General features: G+C 32.8%; 1 protein-coding gene and 1 long non-coding RNA gene across 2 annotated transcripts; both read left to right on the top strand.

Annotated features, from left to right (window-relative positions):
- The first annotated feature begins 651 nt into the window (after window positions 1-651).
- On the top strand, window positions 652-12969 carry LOC110730696. The gene is made up of 7 exons (XR_002513136.1): window positions 652-2587; window positions 2990-3131; window positions 3248-3309; window positions 4116-5013; window positions 5368-5440; window positions 5965-9852; window positions 10932-12969. It is a non-coding gene; the product is annotated as an uncharacterized LOC110730696 (long non-coding RNA).
- Window positions 12970-13520: 551 nt separating this feature from the next.
- Window positions 13521-15258, top strand: LOC110730695. Its single transcript, XM_021910517.1, has 2 exons — window positions 13521-14255; window positions 14367-15258. The coding sequence occupies exons 1-2, from the start codon at window positions 14076-14078 to the stop codon at window positions 14913-14915; spliced, it is 729 nt and encodes a 242-aa protein (XP_021766209.1). The 5' UTR covers window positions 13521-14075; the 3' UTR covers window positions 14916-15258.
- Window positions 15259-20669: the final 5411 nt, after the last annotated feature.

Below are 20669 nucleotides of genomic sequence, written 5' to 3'. Positions count from 1 at the left end.
TCCTTTATTTTGGTTATTTAGTTGTATATTTGAGGTTGGGGTTACTTAGTCAATTATACAGTGGTTTGAAGGGTTACTTATTGAATTAGATACTTGATTTTGGTCATAGGGGTCAGTTATTGTTTCAGTTATTTGTTTTGGTTATTTAATTGTCTATTTATATTGGGGTTACTTAGGCACCTATGCATTCATTCATTTTAATTAGTTATTTAAACATTTATTATAGGGGTTATTTAACTATTTTCCCTAGTGTTAATGGCAGGTTACATAAGGGGTTACTTAGGGGTTATATAAGAGGTTACTACAGGGGTTACTGAGGTGTTTATTAAAGGGGTTACTAAGGGGTTACTGAGGGGTTATATAAGGGATTACTACAGGGGTTACTGAGGGGACTATATAAGGGGTTATTAGTGGGGATTATATTTTACTTCATAAATCAATTATTTTGTGATTACTGGAGGGGTTACTAAAGGCAGATGGGTTACTAGAACTAAGTTTTATTTAAGGGGTTATAAGGGGTTACTAGAGGTGATTAATATGGGGTTACTATAGGGGATAAGGTGTGACTAGAGGTGATAAGGGGTTACTAGGGAGTTGGTTAGGGGTTACTAGGGGGTTGCTTAGGGGTTACTGAGGGGGTTATTTAAGGGTTTTACTGAGGGGGTTATATAAGGGGTTACTAGAAGGGTTAAGGGCAGGTGGGTTTCATAATCAATTAATTTTGGTTGACTAGATGTGTTATTAATGGCAGATGGTTTACTATATAGTTTACTAGAGGGGGTTACTTAAGGGTTATATAAGGGGTTACTAGAGGTGTTACTTGAGGCATTATTTAAGGGGTTACATATTAGGGGTTACTTTTCATGTTGCTAGGGATTGTGGTTATTTTATTATTTATAATAGTATATGTTTAGAAGGTTGTGTTACTTATTTAGTTTTTTGTCTTTTATTTGGTGATTTATTGTGTTGTATCTTCTTTTGTGTAGGGGTGATGAGATGATTGTCTGATGTAGACCTACTGGTGTGTTTGAATTAATGAAAGTGTTGACTAAAGATCGGTTGAAAGCTGTTTATGCTGTTGGTTTTCAAAGTTAGCGTCACATAAAGTTGAATGAATTTCCAAGGGGCATGCTTCGATGGTTGAGCAAATGTTTTGATCCTTCTAGTAGATTATTTATACTCCAAGTGGGGATCAATTTCAATTAACTGCAGCTGATGTATACGATTTGTTTGGAATCCTAATGGGCAAATTAGTTGTTCCAGTGACTGGTGCTCATTCAGAGTTAAAGAAGTCTTGGAATATGAAGTATGGTGGGACAAAGCAGCAGGTTACTGTGAAGCAGTTGTCTGAAATGTTAACATCTGATCCACGAATGAAATCAGGAAATTATGATTTTAAAAAATGTTTTGTGATGTATTCTATGATTACATTGCTAACACCAACCTCTAATAGATTGGCTGATATGAAGCTTGTTGAAGCTTTAGAAAATGTGGACATGATTAGCGAATATAATTGGTGTCAGTATGTTCTTGATGATTTGGCTGACAAAATGAAGAAATATAATCCAAAGCAGAAGTATGTTGTTGGGTGTATCTTGTTGTTGCAAATGTGTTATTTCCATGGGCTTCAAAAGACAGGGGGTACTGATCCTTGTCCAAGTTCTTTGCCGTTGTTTAAACACTGGAGTATTGAAGACTTCAGAAATAAATTAGTTGCTGAAAATGGGAACTATAGTGATGGTGTTTTGGATAATGCTACCTATCCAATTACTGAAGTTGGTTCTATTCCAGACTTGGAGCCTTATATTGATGGAAGGGAGGATGGAAAGGAGGATGAAGAGGTAGAAGAGGATGATGGAAAGGAGGAACACACTAGTGGAAAATATGTCATTTGTAACGGGTTATTCGTAACGGGCAAAGCTATGCCCGTTACATTTAATATATTTGTAACGGATAAAATACGCCCGTTACAAATAATATAGTATTCGTAACGGACAAAATATTGCCCGTTACAAATAATATAGTATTCGTAACGGACACCATGTCCCCGTTACGAATAGGTGGCCCAGCTAATGAGAGCCAAAGAGGAGCCCATTACTTTTTACTCTGTATTAGGGTTTCACACTTCATTGTCCTTAGCCGTCAAACCTCCTATTTTTTCTCTCTCCTCCTCTATCCTCTCTGCTCTTAATTTTCTCACTCAATCTCTCTCTCTTCTCCTGATTCACCTCAATCCATTCACTCAATCTCCTCCATTTCACCACACTAATTCCCAAAGTTCCCCTCTTTCTCTCTCCTCTAAATTGCATCAATGGCGGAGGACCCAAAAATTGTATATGAGGGTGATGATTCAGGGTCAAGAACATCGCAATGGGTGTTTATATCTCTTCAATTTTTTCAAGCAAATTAGATTGGAGAAACCCGATTATTCTTCAAGAGAAAGCGAACAAAACCCTAGTTTTTTCCCCTAATTTTACCGCCTAAATATCCCATTTTTCTGCTCATTCTAACCCTAAGATTTTAAAGCTGAATCGCCGCCCTCCTGTGTACGATTCTGATGATGCAGTTCCTCAACGATGTTCTCCTGGTAATTTCTCTCTTAATCATTTCTATTATAAATTTTGGGTTTTCACTTTGTAATTGTTCGATTATTTTGATTGGGGTCTTCTTAGGGTTTCAAATGTCATTTTGATTTCATTTAATTTTTCTAGGGTTTTTTAATTTGGTGATGTTTTGATGGAGTTGTGTGTGTGTGTGTTGGGGAGGGGGATGATGTAGCTTTGATTCTATTTTTACCACTGCTGCTTCAATTTAGGGTTTCCAATTTACAAATTACTTGCTTGAATTTCGATTGATTTGAATAATTCTGCTGTATTCTGTAATTGGAATTCTTATTGAAGTGCTGGTTTGATCGTCTATTGTTATTAGGGATTCAGTGGATAATATATGGTTTTGAATGGATTTCTGGTTTTGTGTTGATGTTACATAGGTTGTTAGATATGAAACCAGGGCAAAACAAAGAGAGGAAGACTGTTTTGTACCTGGTGTTTGAGTACATGGACACTGATCTTAAGAACTACATCCGTAGTTTCCGTAATACCGGGGATACTGTCCCTCCTCTGATCATCAAGGTATACTAATATCTCATGGAATAATTCTGAGAAATATATCGCTTAATATAATTGACTAGTGTTTTGAAGTTGTTCAATTTTATAGTTTTGATTGAGGATTGTATGGGTTGCTGCAGAGTTTGATGTACCAACTGTGTAAAGATGTTGCTTTTTGCCATGGTCATGGTGTCATTCACAGGTATACAATCGTCGTCTTTTTTTTGTGTTCCACAATTCATACTGTCATTATGTTGATCTCCTGTGAACAATTCCTGATGATTTGGATTTTTTATTTGGTTCCTTTTTTTGTTTTTTTTTTTTTGTGTTTACGGTTTCATTTTAATGTTGAGCTGTTGTTGAGTTGGTTGATATTAAGTAATTTATTTCTTAATTGGATGATTTTTTTTTATGGATTTACCTTGAATTTTAGTGTAAATTGATTTGGATTTATATATATGTATATATTATTTAAGCTGATGTTGATTACTTTGATTTTGTATGGTACTAGAACTGCTAATGAGGATTATACACTGTTGTTTAATAATATTTGGGTGCAAACATATGAATTTTGAGAAGCCTTTGTTTCAGGAGTAGGGTTTTATTTTCCGAAACTCTATTTCAAGGGGTGAATAAGTGGGTGAGAGAGTAAATTTATATGCTTCGGAATAAGGATTGAGGTTAGTTAATGGAATCACGTATCGAATTGTTTTGGATGCTCAACTTCGTGATTGAATTATGAAAGTTTAAAATATTGGTATTGGTCATTAGGATGGAAAAAGTATCATCATATGATCATTAGTCTTCTAGGTGGGACTGAAATGAGCAAGAAACATTGTTAACTCAGGTCTGCATTATTGCTGATCTGTGGTCCTTTGTGTTTTGTGTATTTCGGTAGATTTTTTTCTTTTGATTCTAATTGGCTAGATTATTGGGTTTTATATATGAAATTTTAATTTGATTCTACTTTGGTTGATTGTTGGTATTTTATTGTGTTGCTTTTTGTAGAAAAGGATTGCACAAGCCCGGAATGCACTGCCTAATGGAGATGTGAAGGTCAAGGGTGAGCTATAGGTTCTGATATCCGAGAAAAGTCAGATTTTTTTACAGTTCTTACAATACGTGTAACTTCAAGGTGTGTCTATGAGTATTATATTCGCTAAAATGTTAGTATAGGTGGCTATTTATACAATGCGTGGAGGTTTTTGTAACCTAATAGTCTCATGACTCTCAACCTATATGTTATAACATGCGAATTTGCAATTACCTGTATGTTGTATATCTTTTGGTGTCAAATTGTCAATAATGCTATATAATCTTCAAATATGCTCTTCTGTGTATAATGGCTTATATATTTGTTTGGACTTGTCAATGTAATTATGAATGCCATATGTAAGCCTGAAACAAGATGAAGAATTATCAGTGCACTTGGTTATTCTCATGATTTATACACAAGATGAGACGGTCTTTCGAGAGCCTTTGATTTTTTATGTCCTGTTTGTTTGCTGATGTTGTTGCTATTGTTGTCGTTCTAAGTCTGTTTTTGGTTTTTTGTTTGGTAATAATCTAAATTTAATAGTTTGTGGTCTGGAAAATATTGAAGCTGAATAGAATCTTTGTTGGGTATGTTGTTATAGAATCATTGGTCTAGATTATAGGGTTTGTGATCTTGTGCTTTTGAGCATGGATTGAGAGTTACTAAACTTTGGATTTCTTAGTAGATATTTGATGGTCACAATGGCATATTAGCTGCTATATTTGCTAAGGAGCACCTGTTGAGCAATGCTCTGAGTGCCGTTTCTGAAGGTTCTAGTAGGGAAGAGTGTGTGGCTTCAAGCACTTCCTTGTGCCCTGGTTGCTGGGTTTGTCAAAAGACTCAAAACTGATATTAAGTTCCAGCGGAAAGGTTAGTTTTATAATGACTTTTATCTGTTTTGGCTGATAGATTGTTTAATTTTGGTGATTATTTTGTTGTGAAATGAGGTTTAATTGTTGCGATGAATGATAATATATTTTTTCAAGCTATGATTTCATATTTCCCCGTACAAATGTATTATCAATCATATTCCATAACTCATTTAATTTGTTTGATTTGTATTCGAATCTACTCTCAAGATTTTGAGCTAAGCATTGGATTTTTAACTCACAAATAGAATTGGAGATTGGTTATGGTTATTATAACAAAAATACTTAGTTTTGAAGTGTCATAAATCACATTGGCACATGTTATATCCTAAATTTCAAGCTTCCCTTCTGACAGTACTGATATACTTCATTGGAGAAGCTGAGGTGCAACATAATCATCATGCAGAGTGATTACTTGGAAATAGTAGGTAAGAAGTTGGTTGCTTAAGCAGGGTCAATGCTGAAATAGTGTACCTACTGCTATAATATGCTCAAATAGCTTGCATATGAGTAATAACTTGCCTTTCTTTGTCAAGATATTAGACATTGAAAGTTAGCTTGTAGTATCTTTTTCATTAATGATATAAATGTAGCTTTATTACTATTTTTCATATTTTAGAAATAAATTGGAAGTGAACAGGGAGGGATGCCTAGGAAAGTCATTTTCTTGCCGGCTGCTGTAACACCATAAGAAAAATAGTCTTACCTAATTGTTAACAAATTGTTTTGACTTTTCTCTTTAATAAGAACTCAGAAGGTACTCTCTTAAAATTTACATAATGTTCATGAATTTCTGTAATGCTCATCGTATTGGTACGATTGAAATAACTTTGTTTAGGATTTAAGGAAGTGTACAACGGTTCCAAACATGTCTATCTTATATAATTTGGGATGCTTGTTTTGGTATATTGCTATCTAAGTCCAGGTTTGTTCATTTTCCCTTTTTTTGTAGGCTTGAACAAATATGCAGGAAGTTAGACAATGAAAGAAGTACTTCAACTTTTACAATGTCTGCTGCTGCTCTTAGTTGCTGCTGCCAGCTTTTGGTTTCTGCTGTTTTGCTACTAATAATGCTGCTCTTTGTTGCTACTGATACTGCTGCATTTGGATGCTACTATGATTTGTTATTTTCTATGTTCGTTATTTACTGAAATTTAATTAACATATTTAGCATTACAATATTGTTGGTTTATAAGCAGCTTTTCTGATGTAAATTGAATTCGGTGTATATGCTATGATTGTAAATATATTTGGATTTGTTATAAATTATTATAATAATTTGGGTGGCAAATGGAAAGAAGAATAGGGGTATTTGTAACTAGCACCTGAAATGCTAGTTACAAATGCCCCTAATTTTTTGTCTTATTCGGAGATTATTCGTAACGGACATTATCATTGCCCGTTACGAATAACTACTTATTCGTAATGGGCACTTACAATGTCCGTTACAAATACGTACTTATTCGTAACGGGCGTTTCAAGTGCCCGTAACGAATAATGGGTTATTTGTAACGGGCGTTACAGGTGCCCGTTACGAATAATGGGTTATTCGTAACGGGCGTTTCAGGTGCTCGTTACGAATAAGTAGTTATTCGTAACGGACGGTTCCTGTTACGAATAATAATGGCCATCCGTAACGGCCGCATACGTAACGGACGCTGCCCATTACGGATGGGCCCTTTTTTCCCGTTACGAATGGCCTTTTTTCCACTAGTGACATAATATTGAGAAGGATGAACAGAAGAAGGGTGAAAAAGATAAGAAAGAGATGAAGAAAGGAGTTGCTGGTGAGAAGAAAACCAAAGGAGTTGTTGTTGAGAAGAAAACCATTGGTTATACAAGAAAAAAAAAGAGTTGGTAATGAAGTTTCTAATGGGGAAGGGAAGAAAAAAGGAGAGAAAGATGCTTTTCATGTGGATGGGACAAATGAAAGAGAGAAAGTATTTGAAAAGAAAAAAAGAGAAGGAAAAATTGCTGAAGTTTCAGAAGAAAAAAAAGAAACAGGAGTGTGTGAAGTGACAGCTTTGCTTGAAGTGGCAATGAATGTAGTTTCTTCTAGAAGGTTTGTTACTTTTGATCTTCCCGAAGAAATTCAATCTAATGAGGAGATCAATCAAGTTGCCAAGAATGTAAGTATAATTTTGTATTGGTCTTTTTTTTTTATTATTTATGTTTCTTTTTTATTTTTGTTTTGATTTATTTTATCTGTTATTATAGGTTAATTCTTTGTGTTGATTGGGATTACTTGCTTCTTTATAAGGGATTACTTGAATTTATATTAATTGGGGTTACTTATTTTTTTCACTGGGGTTACTTGTTTTTTAGTTGGGGTTACTTGTTCTTAATTAGGGGTGACTTTAATTTATTTTTGTTGGGGTTACTTTTTTTGTGTTCATTTAGATTACTTGTTTTTGTATTAGGGGTTAATGTATTCTTTATATGTACTTTGTTGTGGTTACTTATTTTTTTTTAGGGTTACTAGAATTAGTTAAGGGAATTATTAAATGGACTTTTAGATGGAGTTTTACATGGGTTATTGAAAAGGTTATTTGGTGTTTCTAGGGATTACTTTAATTTGTTTATATATGTTAGGGGGTGATATTGTGGATTTATCTGTTATTATAGGTTACTTTTTTGTGTTGATTGGGGTTACTTGCTTCTTTATTAAGGGTTATTTGAATTTATTTTTGTTGGGGTTACTTATTTTTTTCAGGGGTTACTCTTGTTTGGTTTCACAGGGGTTTCTTGTTTATTAGTTGGGGTTACTTTTTTCTTTTTAGGGGTTACTTGTATTTATTTTTGTTGGGGTTACTTATGTTTTTCCATGGGTAGTGTTTTTTTGGCATTATTCTTGTTTGTATTCATTAGGGTTACTTGTTTTTTAGTTAGGGTTACTTTTTTTTATTAGGGGTTACTTGTTCTTAATTTGGGGTGACTTTAATTATTTTTGTTGGGGTTTCATTTTTTTCTGGGGGTTACTTTTTTTCTGTTCATTGGGGTTACTTTTGTTGTGTTTACTGGGGTTACTTGCTTAGGGGTTAATGTACTCTTTATGTGTATTTTGTTTGGGTTACTTATTTGTTTGTTGATTGTTACTAGAAGAATTAGTTAAGGGGATTATTAGATGGATTTTTAGAGGGGTTACTAAAAATGTTACTTGGTGTTTCAAGGTTTATTTTAATATGTTTATATATGTTAGGGGTTTTTTTTAGAGTTTCTTAATTCTTTATTTTTTGTTAATTTATCTCTTGTTTTTATATAGGATGTTGAGGAAAACTATATGCTGTTGAAGAGGGATATTAATTACTTTGTTATCAATTTGACCAACGTATTGATTCGATTAAGGTTCAATCAGCAGCTGTAGAAGAAGATTCTAAGTTGCCTAAAAAGGAGAGATCACCTGAGCTTTCTCAGTTGGATCCAATATTTAATGACCAGTCATTTTGGGCACAGATTGACATGATTGTTAATCAAACTGCTCTAATGAAGAAATTTGAAGAGGACTTGCCTTCATTTCAACTTTTTTCAAATAAAAGTCCTGATTTGTCAATTGAAACTTCGCCAAATGTAAATAAAGATATTTTTGCTCAAGTGTCTGAGAAAATACCACCATAAATTGATTCTCCTGTTTTGGAAGATGTGGCATGTGGATTTGTTAATGATGCACTGAGGTTGACAAATGTAGAGCAAACTTCTGAAGTAGATGGATCTTCTAGAGCAGTTGTAGAAGAAGATCAACCTTTTGAAGCTGAAATTCAGAAAGGTCATATATCTGAAGCTAGAGTTGAGGGAGATCATTCTTCTGAAATTGGGGTTGAAGGAGATCATTCTTGTGAATCTTCTGTGCCTGATATTCAGTCTACTGAAGTTGGAATTGAAGATATACAGCTTGACAATGCTCGAGATCTTGAAATGGAAGAGGCTTCTGTTGTTGAAAAGACTAACACAGTTGAAATAGGTTTACCTTCATTTGACCTTTTTTCGTATACAAATCCTAATCTTTCAACTCCAATTTTAACTCCTTAAATCTTCCTCTAGTTTCAGATCCAATTACACCACAAATTGATTCTCAAAATGTGGAAGATTTTTCATGTGCTGTTATTAATGATGTGGTGAAGGGTATAAATGATGAGCATTGCTCAAAAGATATGGTATTTGAAGAAACTGAATTTCAGAATGTTCATAGCAATGATTCTAAAGTTGGAATTCAGAACATTCAGATTGTGAAAGCTGATGATTTTAATATGGAAGAAGTCACAACCAACATAGAAGAAAAGAAACAGTTGTCTGAAGCATGCATTGGTACTGAAACTTTTAACAATTCAGAAATTCAGCTTTCTCAAATTGAGACTGAAAATTATCAAGTCAAAGTTGTTCCTGAAATTGTGAATATTGTAGATTCACAAAATGAAAATAAAGGTTCTCAAATGGTACCGATTCCTGAGATGGAAGTACATGTACTGTAGTTGAGAATATTATAGATTCTCAGATGGGAGATGCTGTGATGGATACGACAGGTGATTCTTTGGGTTCAAAGCAGAATGAAAAAATAGAGAATGCAGGTGGTAGTCAAGTACAGGAAATTTTAAATATAGATGATTCTGAAATGGTTCCTGCATTGGCTGCTGTTCCTGTTGCTGCATCTGTCCCTGTCTCTGATACAGCTACTAAGTCAAAGCAGAAAGGCTCAAAAACCCAAGAGTCTAAAAAAAAGAAATCAAATGCTTCAGGTAGTGCTAAGGCCTAAGAATAACAGGGAAAAAATATATGCAATGAAGGAGTTGAGGCTTAAAGTTGCTAACTATTGCTTTGTGGAAAATTATTCGGGAGTGAAATCAACGTAAGTATTGCATTTGTTATGTGTTATTTAATTTTTTAAGTTTTGAATGATTATATTTGACTCATATACAATCACCACAACTTACATATGTTTTAACAACAAAAGTCATCACTTACAACATGTAACAGATGAGATATTAGAGATATTGGAAGTTATATCACATCAATATAACTATGGGTTACTTGTTTTTTGTTTTAATGTTGACTTTGATTTACTTATTATATGTAGTTGTCGTTATATATGAATTATTTGTCTTTTTGTGTTATAAATCACATATTTGTCAGGGGTTACTAATTTTATATACTAGGGTTACTAATTTTATATATTTGTCAGGAGTTACTAATTTTACATGAGGGGTTACTGAGGGTGTAATATAAGGGGTTACTAGAGGGGTTATTGAGGTGCTTATATAAGGGGTTACCAGAGGGGTTAAGGGCAGGTGGCATTCATATTTCATTAATTTTGGGTTACTAGATAGGTTACTAAGGGCAGATGGTTTACTAGAGATGTTAGTAATTGTTACATCAGGGGTTACTTAATGGGTTACCTTTATGTTGTTATTAGAGGGGTTACTTAGGGTTTATATAAAGGGTTACTAGAGGGGCTAGTAGATGTATTATTTAAGGGTTACTAATTATAATTTTGATATAAGGTCTACTTTAGGGGGTTACTAATTTTATATACCGGGGTTACTAATTTCATATATCGGGGTTACTTATTTTAATATATTGGGGTTACTAATTTTAATATATTAGGGTTACTTATCTCAATATATTGGGGTTACTTGTGTTAATATATTGGGGTTACTAATTTAATATGTTTATTTGTCATTTTCATTGGGATTTTCTTATTAACAATACTGGGGTTACTTAGGTTATTTTGTTTAAAGTTATATGGTTATTTTTACTGGGGTTACTTTATTATTTTTATTAGGATTATTTTCTTTATTTTTATTGGGGTTATTTACTGATTTTTACTTACTTGGGTTACTTAGTTTTTTTTTTCTTACAGGGGTTATTTTATGAAAGTGATTTTGTGTTGGGGTTACTAATTATTTTTGTCTTTGTTTTTCATAACAGGGAGGTTATAGTCAGTTATTCTGATATATATCAATTGCCTTGTGAAGAATTTCAAACATTGATCCCAGGACAGTTAATATCATGTCGTGTTATGGACTGTTTCTATATTCATTTGAATTGGGAGGAGGTTTTGGCAGGATTTACATATAATAGAGTTTTTTTTGGAGGTGAACATATGGTAATTATGAAGGATTCTTTATTCTAATAATTTAACAGAAATTATAGTATATCATCCATTTATTTTTGGTTTTTTGTTGTATGTAGTGGCCTGTTTTGCAGTGTGTTATGGCTGGAGATGGTTGTATTTATGAGAGAGATGTATATGGTTCATGGGATGAATGGTTTGAATGTTAGATGTACTGATTTTTTGACTGCTATGCTGGTATAATACTAATCCTTATCAAAATTTTCTGGTATTTAAAGTGAATGAATTTAGTATGACAAGTTGGTATAACATCATATCTTTTATTCCTGTTTTGCAAGTCTTTATGCCAATTTGTTATGACAACCATTTTGCTGTTGCTGTGGTGAACTTTATGGATCAAACGATTGATTATCTGGACAACAGAAAGTATTCAATCTATGATGAGATTTTAAAGAAAAATACAACAAATTTCGATGGATTGCATACTATGTATTATAGTATAATATATCGTTTGATAAGGTTTTTTATAGTATTTGTTTAGATTATATATTTTTTTTAGAGTTTAGTTTATTTGTTTGTGGTTTAGGAGATACTTATGTTGTTATTAGGAGTGTTTCTTAGCCTGTTACTTTGTCCCAATATACTTTCACCTGACAGTTATTAGGTGGTTACTTTGGTGGTTACTTAGGGGGTTATTAAGGGGTTACTTTGTCATAAATACTCTTTCATCTAACAATTATTATGGGGTTACTTTGGGGGTCACATAGGAGGTTATTAAAAGGGTTCATTTACTTTTTTTTTGTTTGGCTTACTTTTTTTTTTTACCTTGCGGTTACTATATTATTTTTTTTTGTTGGAATTACTTAGGGGGTTACTTCACCTTATTTGTGTTTGGGTTACTTCTTTTTTTTTTTTTTTTACATTGTGGTTATTTACATTGTGATTACTTTATTTATTTTAATTTTTATTTGGGTTACTTCTTTTTTTTTTTTTACATTGTGGTTACTTTATTTTCTTTTTTGTCTTGGGGATACTTTACTTCATTTGTGTTTGGGTTACTTCTTTTTTTTTAAAAAAAGTTTGGTTACTTTACTTGGTTTTTTTTTTCTTGGGGTTACTTAGGGGATTACTTTGTGACTTAGGAGTTACTTAAGTGAGTGGGATTACTTAAGGGGATATTTTGTCAAATTTATTGTTACATTTGACAGTGTTAGGGGATTACTTTGTCACTTATACTCTTACACAAGATAGTATTAGGGGGGTTACTTAGGGGGTTACTTTGTCCTAATACTGTCATAGATGATAATTTATTTTGACAAACATTTAATATTTGATACAAATATTATTATTTCAGATACCAAACATATTTATTACAAACTTAATGTTAATACAAAAACTTATACATTAATACCGTTTTCTGCTTCAGTAGGAAGCCTTTCAATTCCATCACCATTAAAAACTCTAATGTAAAAATTTACATCTTTGTCAAAATAAATATCCAGTCTTTCTCCATGAACAATGTTGTTGGAGATTACAAAGTTTGCCCATTGTTCATCAACAAAACAACCACCACAACTTCTGGTATCTTCTGGTACGCTTACCACTCTTACTTCCCAAAATATGTATTATTCCCACGGTGAATTTTAGCTGGATACTTGAATTTTAAAAGAAAGTGTTTCCATTCTGCAGGAAGTGGCTGAAATAAAAAAGAAAGAAAGAAAAGATTAACTTTTTACTAAAATAGAAAAGAAATGTATAAATATAAAACTTAATGCAAAATGTATTTACCAGACTATTCCGATAATATGTTCTGAAATTAACAGAACATTTTTCCATATTTGCATAGAAATCAATCATTGTCTTCAATATTGAATAGAAGAAGAAAAATATAAGGTAATGATACGAAACTCAACCTTATATAGAATAATATAGGTTGTTAACTTTATATAGAAAAAATAGAGGTTGTTAATTTAAGTCTTTTAATAGAAAAAACTTGATTTAATCCAGCCTTTAAATAGAAATCAGTTGTCTATGAATAGTCTCAAAATAGAAGTCTGATTTGTATGACTTTTTGATAATGCATTAATTACTTTTTCAGATTTGTATGACTTTTTGATGATAAAATGAAATACTTTTCAGTTTTGAATGACTTTTTCATGACTTCAGTCAAATTTGTATGACTTTCTCATAATGCAATAAATTAATTTTTTCATAATTGTTTAACTTTTCAGCAATAATAAATTTTTTTTTCTGACAAATTTGATCTTATCCTGACAAACAACATGTTATTTCTCACATGTGTAAGGGTTATTTTAGGGGGTTACTTTTTAGAATTTAGTTGGTCATAATTTTTATATTCTTATGTGTAAAGTTTATTTAAGGGGTTATTATGGGGTGTTAAATAGGGGTTGCTAAACGATTTTGACTGGGATTACTAAGGGCAAATGGGTTACTAAAAAGGTTATTAGAGATGTTAGTAACAGGGTTACATGAGGGGTTACTGAGGGTGTAATATAAGGGGTTATTAGAGGAGTTATTTAGGTGCTTTTATAAGGGGTTACCAGAGGGGTTAAGGGAAGGTGGCATTCATATTCCATTAATTTGGGGCTACTAGATGGGTTACTAAGGGCAGATGGTTTACTAGAGAGGTTACTAGAGATGTTAGTAATTGTTACATCAGGGGTTACTTAATAGATTACCTTTATATTGTTATTAGAGGGGTTACTTAATGGGTTACCTTTATATTTAATTCTCATTTTATAAGGGTTACCTTTATGTTGTTATCAGAGGGAAGATGTATTATTTAAGGGTTACTAATTATAATTTTGATATAAGGGCTACTTTAGGGGGTTACTTTTAGGAGGTTACATAAATATATTTTTATTCTCATATGTGTTTAATTTAAGGGGTTTCTTTTCATGATCTTTTCTTTCTTTTGTTTTTTTTCCCTGTTGATTTCTTTTTTTAACTATGTATTTTTTTTTATTTAGAGATATCTTATGTCAAGATACATGACAATCAAAGGTCGTGAAAATGGAGTGGATGTAATGGATTTTCCAATTCGAATGATTACAGTTGATGGACAGGAAGCTGGTGCCAATGTTGATTGTGGAGTGTTCTATCTTTATCACTGTGCTTCATATTTTGGCAAATCATTTAAAAGTTATCGTTTAAATCAGGTGAAATGTTTTTATTTTCTAAGATTTTTAAATGTTTAGTCTTCTACACTGTTTTTCTGTTTTTTTTTTTTATTTTATTGATTTAAATTTTCTTTTTATACGTTTTTCTAGATAATTGAACGCCGTCGTTATCGAGCTGAAATTTATGCTTCACTGGTTTTGTCTGATTTGAATAAGATAAGAGAAAATGTATTGTCACGTGTTGATGATTTTGTCAAAAACAATGAAGCAATTATGATTGGAGTTTTAAGGAATGAAAAGCTTGTTAGAGAGGCTGAAATTAAAGCTTTGAAGGCAAAGCAACAAGCTGATTTTGAAAGGAGAAGAAAAGCTAAATCTGATAAAGAATCAGCAGCTTTGGTGGCTGCTACAATAGCAGCAGAAGAAGCTACTGCTGAAAGAAAAACAACAAGAAACGAATCAGCACAAATTGGAGCTGTTGAAAAAGAAGAAGCTGCATTAGTGGCTGTTACAATAGCAGCAGAACATGCAACTTTAAATAGAAAATCAATACGTAATGCATTAGCAGCACCACCAGTACCAGAAATATCATCTAGATCTAGAGCTCCAGTTGTCAAGAGTAATGGACCAGCAGCATCATCGGTAGTACCAGCACCAGCATCTAAATCTAAAGCACCAGCATATAGAAAGAAGAATTGAAATGAGAACTCAAAGGACAGTAAGGAATATATTTTTCTCTAGGTTTTTAAGTATCATTGGATTCATTTGAATTTAATTCATATAGTTTGTTAATGTTTGATTTTTTTATCTCTATGTTGGATGATTAGTCATACTTGATCTTGATGCATTGTTAATATTTCAAAGTATGTAAACTAGTTTAAATTTTTGTTCTGTTTTTTTTGTCTATGGAATATTACGCGCTAGGGTTACTTGGGATTACTTTAGATATTAGACGACTTATTAGAGGGATTATTAAAAGGGTTAGGGGTTACTTCACTTTATTTTTGTTGGGGTTACTTGGTGTGTATTTTTTTTTTTTTTTTTTTTACCTTATGTATGTTAGGGGTTACTTTTTTTATTTCCTTATTAGGGGTTACCTTTATTTACATTGTTGGGGTTACTTTCATTTACATTGTTGGGATTACTTCCAGTTGTTTATATAGGGGTTACTTGGGGCTTATAAGGGGTTACTTCCATTTACATTGTTGGGGTTACTTCCATTTGTTTATATAGGGGTTACTTGGGGTTATATGTTTCATTATAAGGGGTTACTTGGGGTTATATGTTTCCTTATTAGGGGTTACCTTTATTTACATTGTCAAGGTTACTTCCATTTACATTGTTGGAGTTACTTGCATTTGTTTATATTATTAGTGGTTACTTGGTGTCATGTTTCCTTATTGGGGGTTACTTTTTTTTTTTTAATTTTGTTTGTATATATATATATATGTTAGGCGTTACTTTGGGTTAAATGCTTCTTAATTAAAGGTATATGTCAGGGGTTACTTTTATTTTTTTCTTTATGGTTACTTGTTATTTATTTACAATATCATGTACATGTTACAAAAATTAAAAAAAAATATCTACAACTTAAATTATAAATGTCAAGGAAAATAATAACTTAATAAATATTATTTCTACATTATTCTAAAATTTTAACTGTTGTAAAGACAAAACAGTAATATGAAATTAAAAGAGCTTTGGATTTACTACAGGTGTGATTGTTCCACATTCTCTTGTGTCACTGTTTTCTTGCATTGCTTTTGTTTTCTTTGTTTTTGGTTGTTTTTCTTTTTCAAAGTGTCCCTTGATTCTTTTACTTCTCCCTTTAGTGTTTGCCCTTGCCGGATCACTCACTGTTGGTATTTCTTCTTCGTTTTGTTGTTCTATTGTGGCTTCATCAGATTGTTCTCCTTCTTCTTGTGCTGCTTGCATTTCTACCTGTCTTTTTATTTGTTCTACTTCCTCTTCAATTTTCTTTAGTTGTCTCTCTAAGAATTTGCGTGTCTCTTTGTGGTGTTGATACTTCAGAATTAGATTGTAGCTCTTTCTTGCCATTGTGTGACGCCAAGGCATAAATTTCTCTCTTGCTGCTGAATTTTCTACTGCATTTTCATCCTTTTTTTCCATATATGAGATTTATATATCTTTGTCCACCTTGCTGAGACATAATGTTCAGGAATTCTTGTAATTGAATGCTGGTGTAAGATGCGTAAACAATGATAACAAAGCCATCCTACTTCTTCAAAATTTTTGCATGAGCGTGCAACTTTATTTTGTGTGCTAACAAATGTGACCTTTTGCCTAGAAGACATGTCATCTTCAATTTGCACCTCATAAAAGTAATGATCTCCCAATTGACCATGTAGATGTGCTATGCAACCCATTGAATAACTGAACTCTGATTCAAAATCTCTGAAAATTGTCTGTGTGTATATCTCTGATGCATACTTCAACAGTCCATACATGGGGAAATGTGATGTTGGTTTAGAGTTTGAACACTTAAAATCTGCATCAGATTCATTTTTTTTCCATCTGTTCACAGTTTGCTTGAATATTCTGAAAAAATCTGGCAAACTTGTGTTCTTGTTTGCTTTAAATCCAACAGCATTATTAGTACTCTCACTTCTTTGAGAAGATAAAATACCACCAGAAAAAAAGTCTTTACTCAAAGCTGTGCACCACTTCTCCCTAAGGTTATATAACCTTTTGAACCAGGTATTTTTTTTCAAGTTTATAGGTTGTTATCATGTTATCCCAGCAAATTTGAAATTCTTCTGTTGTTACACAACCACTTAGGCATTTATTGAATGCATCTTTGAAAGATGTGTTTCGTTTTAATGCTCCAAATCTTTAAACAACATTTTTTATTAGATGCCAGATACATAACCTATGCCTTGAGTGAGGAAATACCTGTAAGTTTACAAGGGAAGAAAAAGGTTATTTAATCAATTTTAATATGGTTAGTTGCTCATTAATATTGGGGTTACATAGGGGTTACTTGCTCATTAATATTGGGATTACATAGGGGTTACTAAAGGATTCTGACTGGGGGTTCTTATTTTTGATATATTGAGTTTGGCGATATTTATTTATTTTTAATAAATTGAGGTTACTAGTTATTTTTACTGGAGTTTATGGGATTACTTAATGGGGTTACTTAATGGGCTTTCTTAATGGGGTTACTTTATTAATTTTGACATGGGTTACTTAATTAATAATTATAGGAGTTACTTAATCAATTTTTACAGCAATTTTACTTAATCAATAATTACAAGGGTTACTTTATCCATTCTAATACTGGTTTTTTGACAAGGGTTACTTAATCAATAATTACAGGAGTTATTAAATCAATTATAAAAGTGTGTTACTTAATCAATTTTACTTAATCAGGAGGTACTTAATCAATAAATACAGTGGTTACTTAATCAATTCTAATAAGGGTTTTATGACAAGGGTTCCTAAATCAAGGGTTTTTTGGCAATTAGTTTGGTGGTTATTTAGTTTGTTTTTAGAAGATTTACTTATTAGTTCATGTGTTACTTAGGGGGTTACTTAGGGGTTTACTAGAGGGGTTAGCAAAGGGGTTATTGGAGGGAGTACCAGAGGGGTAATTTTGGGTTTGCTTAATGGGTTACTTACCAGAGGGGTTACTGAAGGGACTACCAGAGTGGTTTCTTAGTATTTGCTGAGGGGGTTACTTAGGGGGTTATTAGAGGGGTTACTTAGAGGGTTACCAGAAGGGTTACTTAGAGGGATTACCAGAGGGGTTACTTAGAGGTGTTACTTAGGGGGTTACTAGAGGGGTTACTTAGAGGGTTACTTAAGGGGTTAGCAGAGGGGTTACTTAGAGGGGTTACTTAGATGGTTACTTAGGAGGTTACCAGAGGGGTTACTTAGGGGGTTACTTAGGGGGTTACCAGATTGATTACTTAAGGGTGATCAGAGGGGTTACCAGTTAGTTCAGTTATTTTAGTTTAGAAATAGAGGGGTTACCATAGGGGTTACCAAAGGGGTTACTTTTATATGTAGGGTTTGCTTAAGGGTTCCTAAATCAATAAGTACAAGAGTTTCTAAATCAATTTAAACAGGGGGTTACTTAATCAATGATAGGGGATAGAAGATTAATCAATGATAGGGGATAGAAGATTACTAGATAGATAAAAAAATATTATGTTTACCTTTTCAATTGCATTAGACATTGCCATGTCTTGATCTGTGAATATTGTAGTTGTTTGACTGCCTCCCATAGACTTTTTAAAAGTTTTTAAAAGGCACTCAAATGTATCTGTCTTCTCATCAGCTATAAAAGCACAGCCGAACATCACATTCTGCCAATGATTATTCACTCCCACTATAGGTGCACAAATGAGGTTGTATTTGTTAGTTCTGTAAGTTGTGTCAAAAACAGTTACATCACCATAGACATTAAATTCCTCTCTCATTTCAGAGTCTCTCCAATATATGGCTGTTAGCCTGTTACTGTTTTTATCACCTCCTAGTTTAAATCTGAAGAAAAAATTTTCTTCTGCCTGTCTATAACAGTTTGTGCATCTCCACCTTCAATTTCTTTCATTTTTCTTCTTGATATGTAGTTTAAATGATCTCTCAAAGGTATGACCTAGCAATTCTACACCCCGAGCTTCATTTGTCATCAAGTTGTAAGCTTTAGTTGGCTTTAACCCACTCTCTGCCATAAGGTCAATTACTTTTGCTTTTTCTTTAGTGATCTTTCTTTCTGATCTGTGTAGATGTTGCCATGCTTTTCTTGTTAACTCATGGTTGTGATTCATGATATGTTCCTCAATTTTAAACAGGCCTTCCTTGTTTTTTTTTTGCTCTTATTAATGCTTTGCAACCTGTTCTGGTTGTAGGAACTTGTTTTACTTTTTTTTTTTCTATTTTCATTAGCTGTAGGAGGAGTTTTTTGTACTTTAGCTTTGCATCTAAACCCTTCTTTAGAACAAAAAAAAATCTTTTCCTTTTATTTGTTTGTTATCTCCTTGAGTCAATCTTGTGGTTGATAGTCTTACTCCAAATCCCATAGCAAATGCATGCTTTTTATATATGTCACCAATTTCACCCAAAGTTTTTGCTGTAAATCCTATTAGGCTTCCTGTATAATCAAAATCTTCTTCTTTGTGATCATGACTATGTTGTGTGAGATTGTTATCATTTGTGTTTTCTTCTGTTAATGTGCTCTAATTTTGTTCTGCTGTGTTTGCACTTGGTTCTGTTGTTAATGTATAATAAAAATTAGCATACATACAGTTATCATGTAGAATATTTAATTCGATTACAGTAAATAAAAACAATTAGTGGTTACTACAGTAGTTATTTAAAGGTAATCACTTAAGAAAGGTCAATTTAAGTGATTACTTGATCAGATGTGTTTGAATTACTTAAAGCTTACTTAAGGGAATGCTTAAGGGGTTATATAATGGGTTACTTAAGGGAATGCTTAAGGGGTTATACTATGGGTTACTTAAGGGGATGCTTAAGGGGTTACATAAAGGCAATTAGTTTGGTGGTTATTTAGTTTGTTTTTAGAAGAGTTACTTATTAATTCAGGTGTTACTTAGGTGTTACTTAGGGGTTACTTAGGGGGTTACTAAGGGGTTTACTAGAGGGATTAGTAGAGGAAGTACCAGAGGGGTAATTTTGGGTTTACTTAATGGGTTACTTACCAGAAGGGTTACTGAAGGGACTACCAGAGTGGTTTTTTAGTATTTGCTAAAAGGGATACTTAGGGGTTACTTAGGGAGTTATCAAAGGGGTTACTTAGGGGGTTACCAGAGGGCAGGGCCATCTTAAACAATTTAGGGGCCCTGTGCTATTAATAATTATAGGCCCTCTAAACGTAAAAACCACGCAAATTTTGTTATCAAATTATGCTATTTGATCTTTTTAACATGCTAAAATATGGAAACTTGTACTCGTTTTATTAACTTAAGTTATAGACTTATAGTATACCATTTTTTTTTTTCACGCTAACTTTATTATTAACATGAACTCCAATCCATAAAACTATACTCACATCACTCCGTATTGATAGAATATAAGTTATAAGTGTATGAATTGATAGAATTTTTTTTAAAAAAATAGAACTCTTACATTACTCCGTTTTGATAGAGTTGAAGTACGTATATGATTGACATAATTTAGTATTTTAACATGAAAAATGGGAAAAAAATTAAAAAAAATAAAAAACTGCAGTTACACAACTAACAAAAGTGCTCGATCCCCTGACCTTAGTTTTCAATTGATAGTTGAAGTAATGTAGCACTTAACCAATTTGCCAAATTCCATTTTGTTTTCTTACTGACATATCAAAATTTTATACTATCATTTATTAAGGACTAACTTCAATATGAGGCCCCTTAACTTTCGGGGCCCTGTGCAGTAGGGCTGGTTGCACAGGGCCTTAGACGGGCCTGCCAGAGGGGTTACTTA

The sequence above is a fragment of the Chenopodium quinoa genome, unplaced genomic scaffold, assembly GCF_001683475.1.
Source record: "Chenopodium quinoa cultivar QQ74 unplaced genomic scaffold, ASM168347v1, whole genome shotgun sequence".
NCBI lineage: Eukaryota > Viridiplantae > Streptophyta > Magnoliopsida > Caryophyllales > Amaranthaceae > Chenopodium > Chenopodium quinoa.
This window is presented reverse-complemented; position numbering and strand designations above follow the sequence as displayed.

What these genes read in the sequence shown, in the direction of transcription:
- LOC110730695 (XM_021910517.1), top strand. Translation starts at nt 14,076, where the DNA reads ATGTCAAGATACATGACAATCAAAGGTCGTGAAAATGGAGTGGATGTA. An exon ending in AAAGTTATCGTTTAAATCAG is followed by an intron (nt 14,256 to 14,366) that starts GTGAAATGTTTT and finishes ACGTTTTTCTAG; the next exon opens with ATAATTGAACGCCGTCGTTA.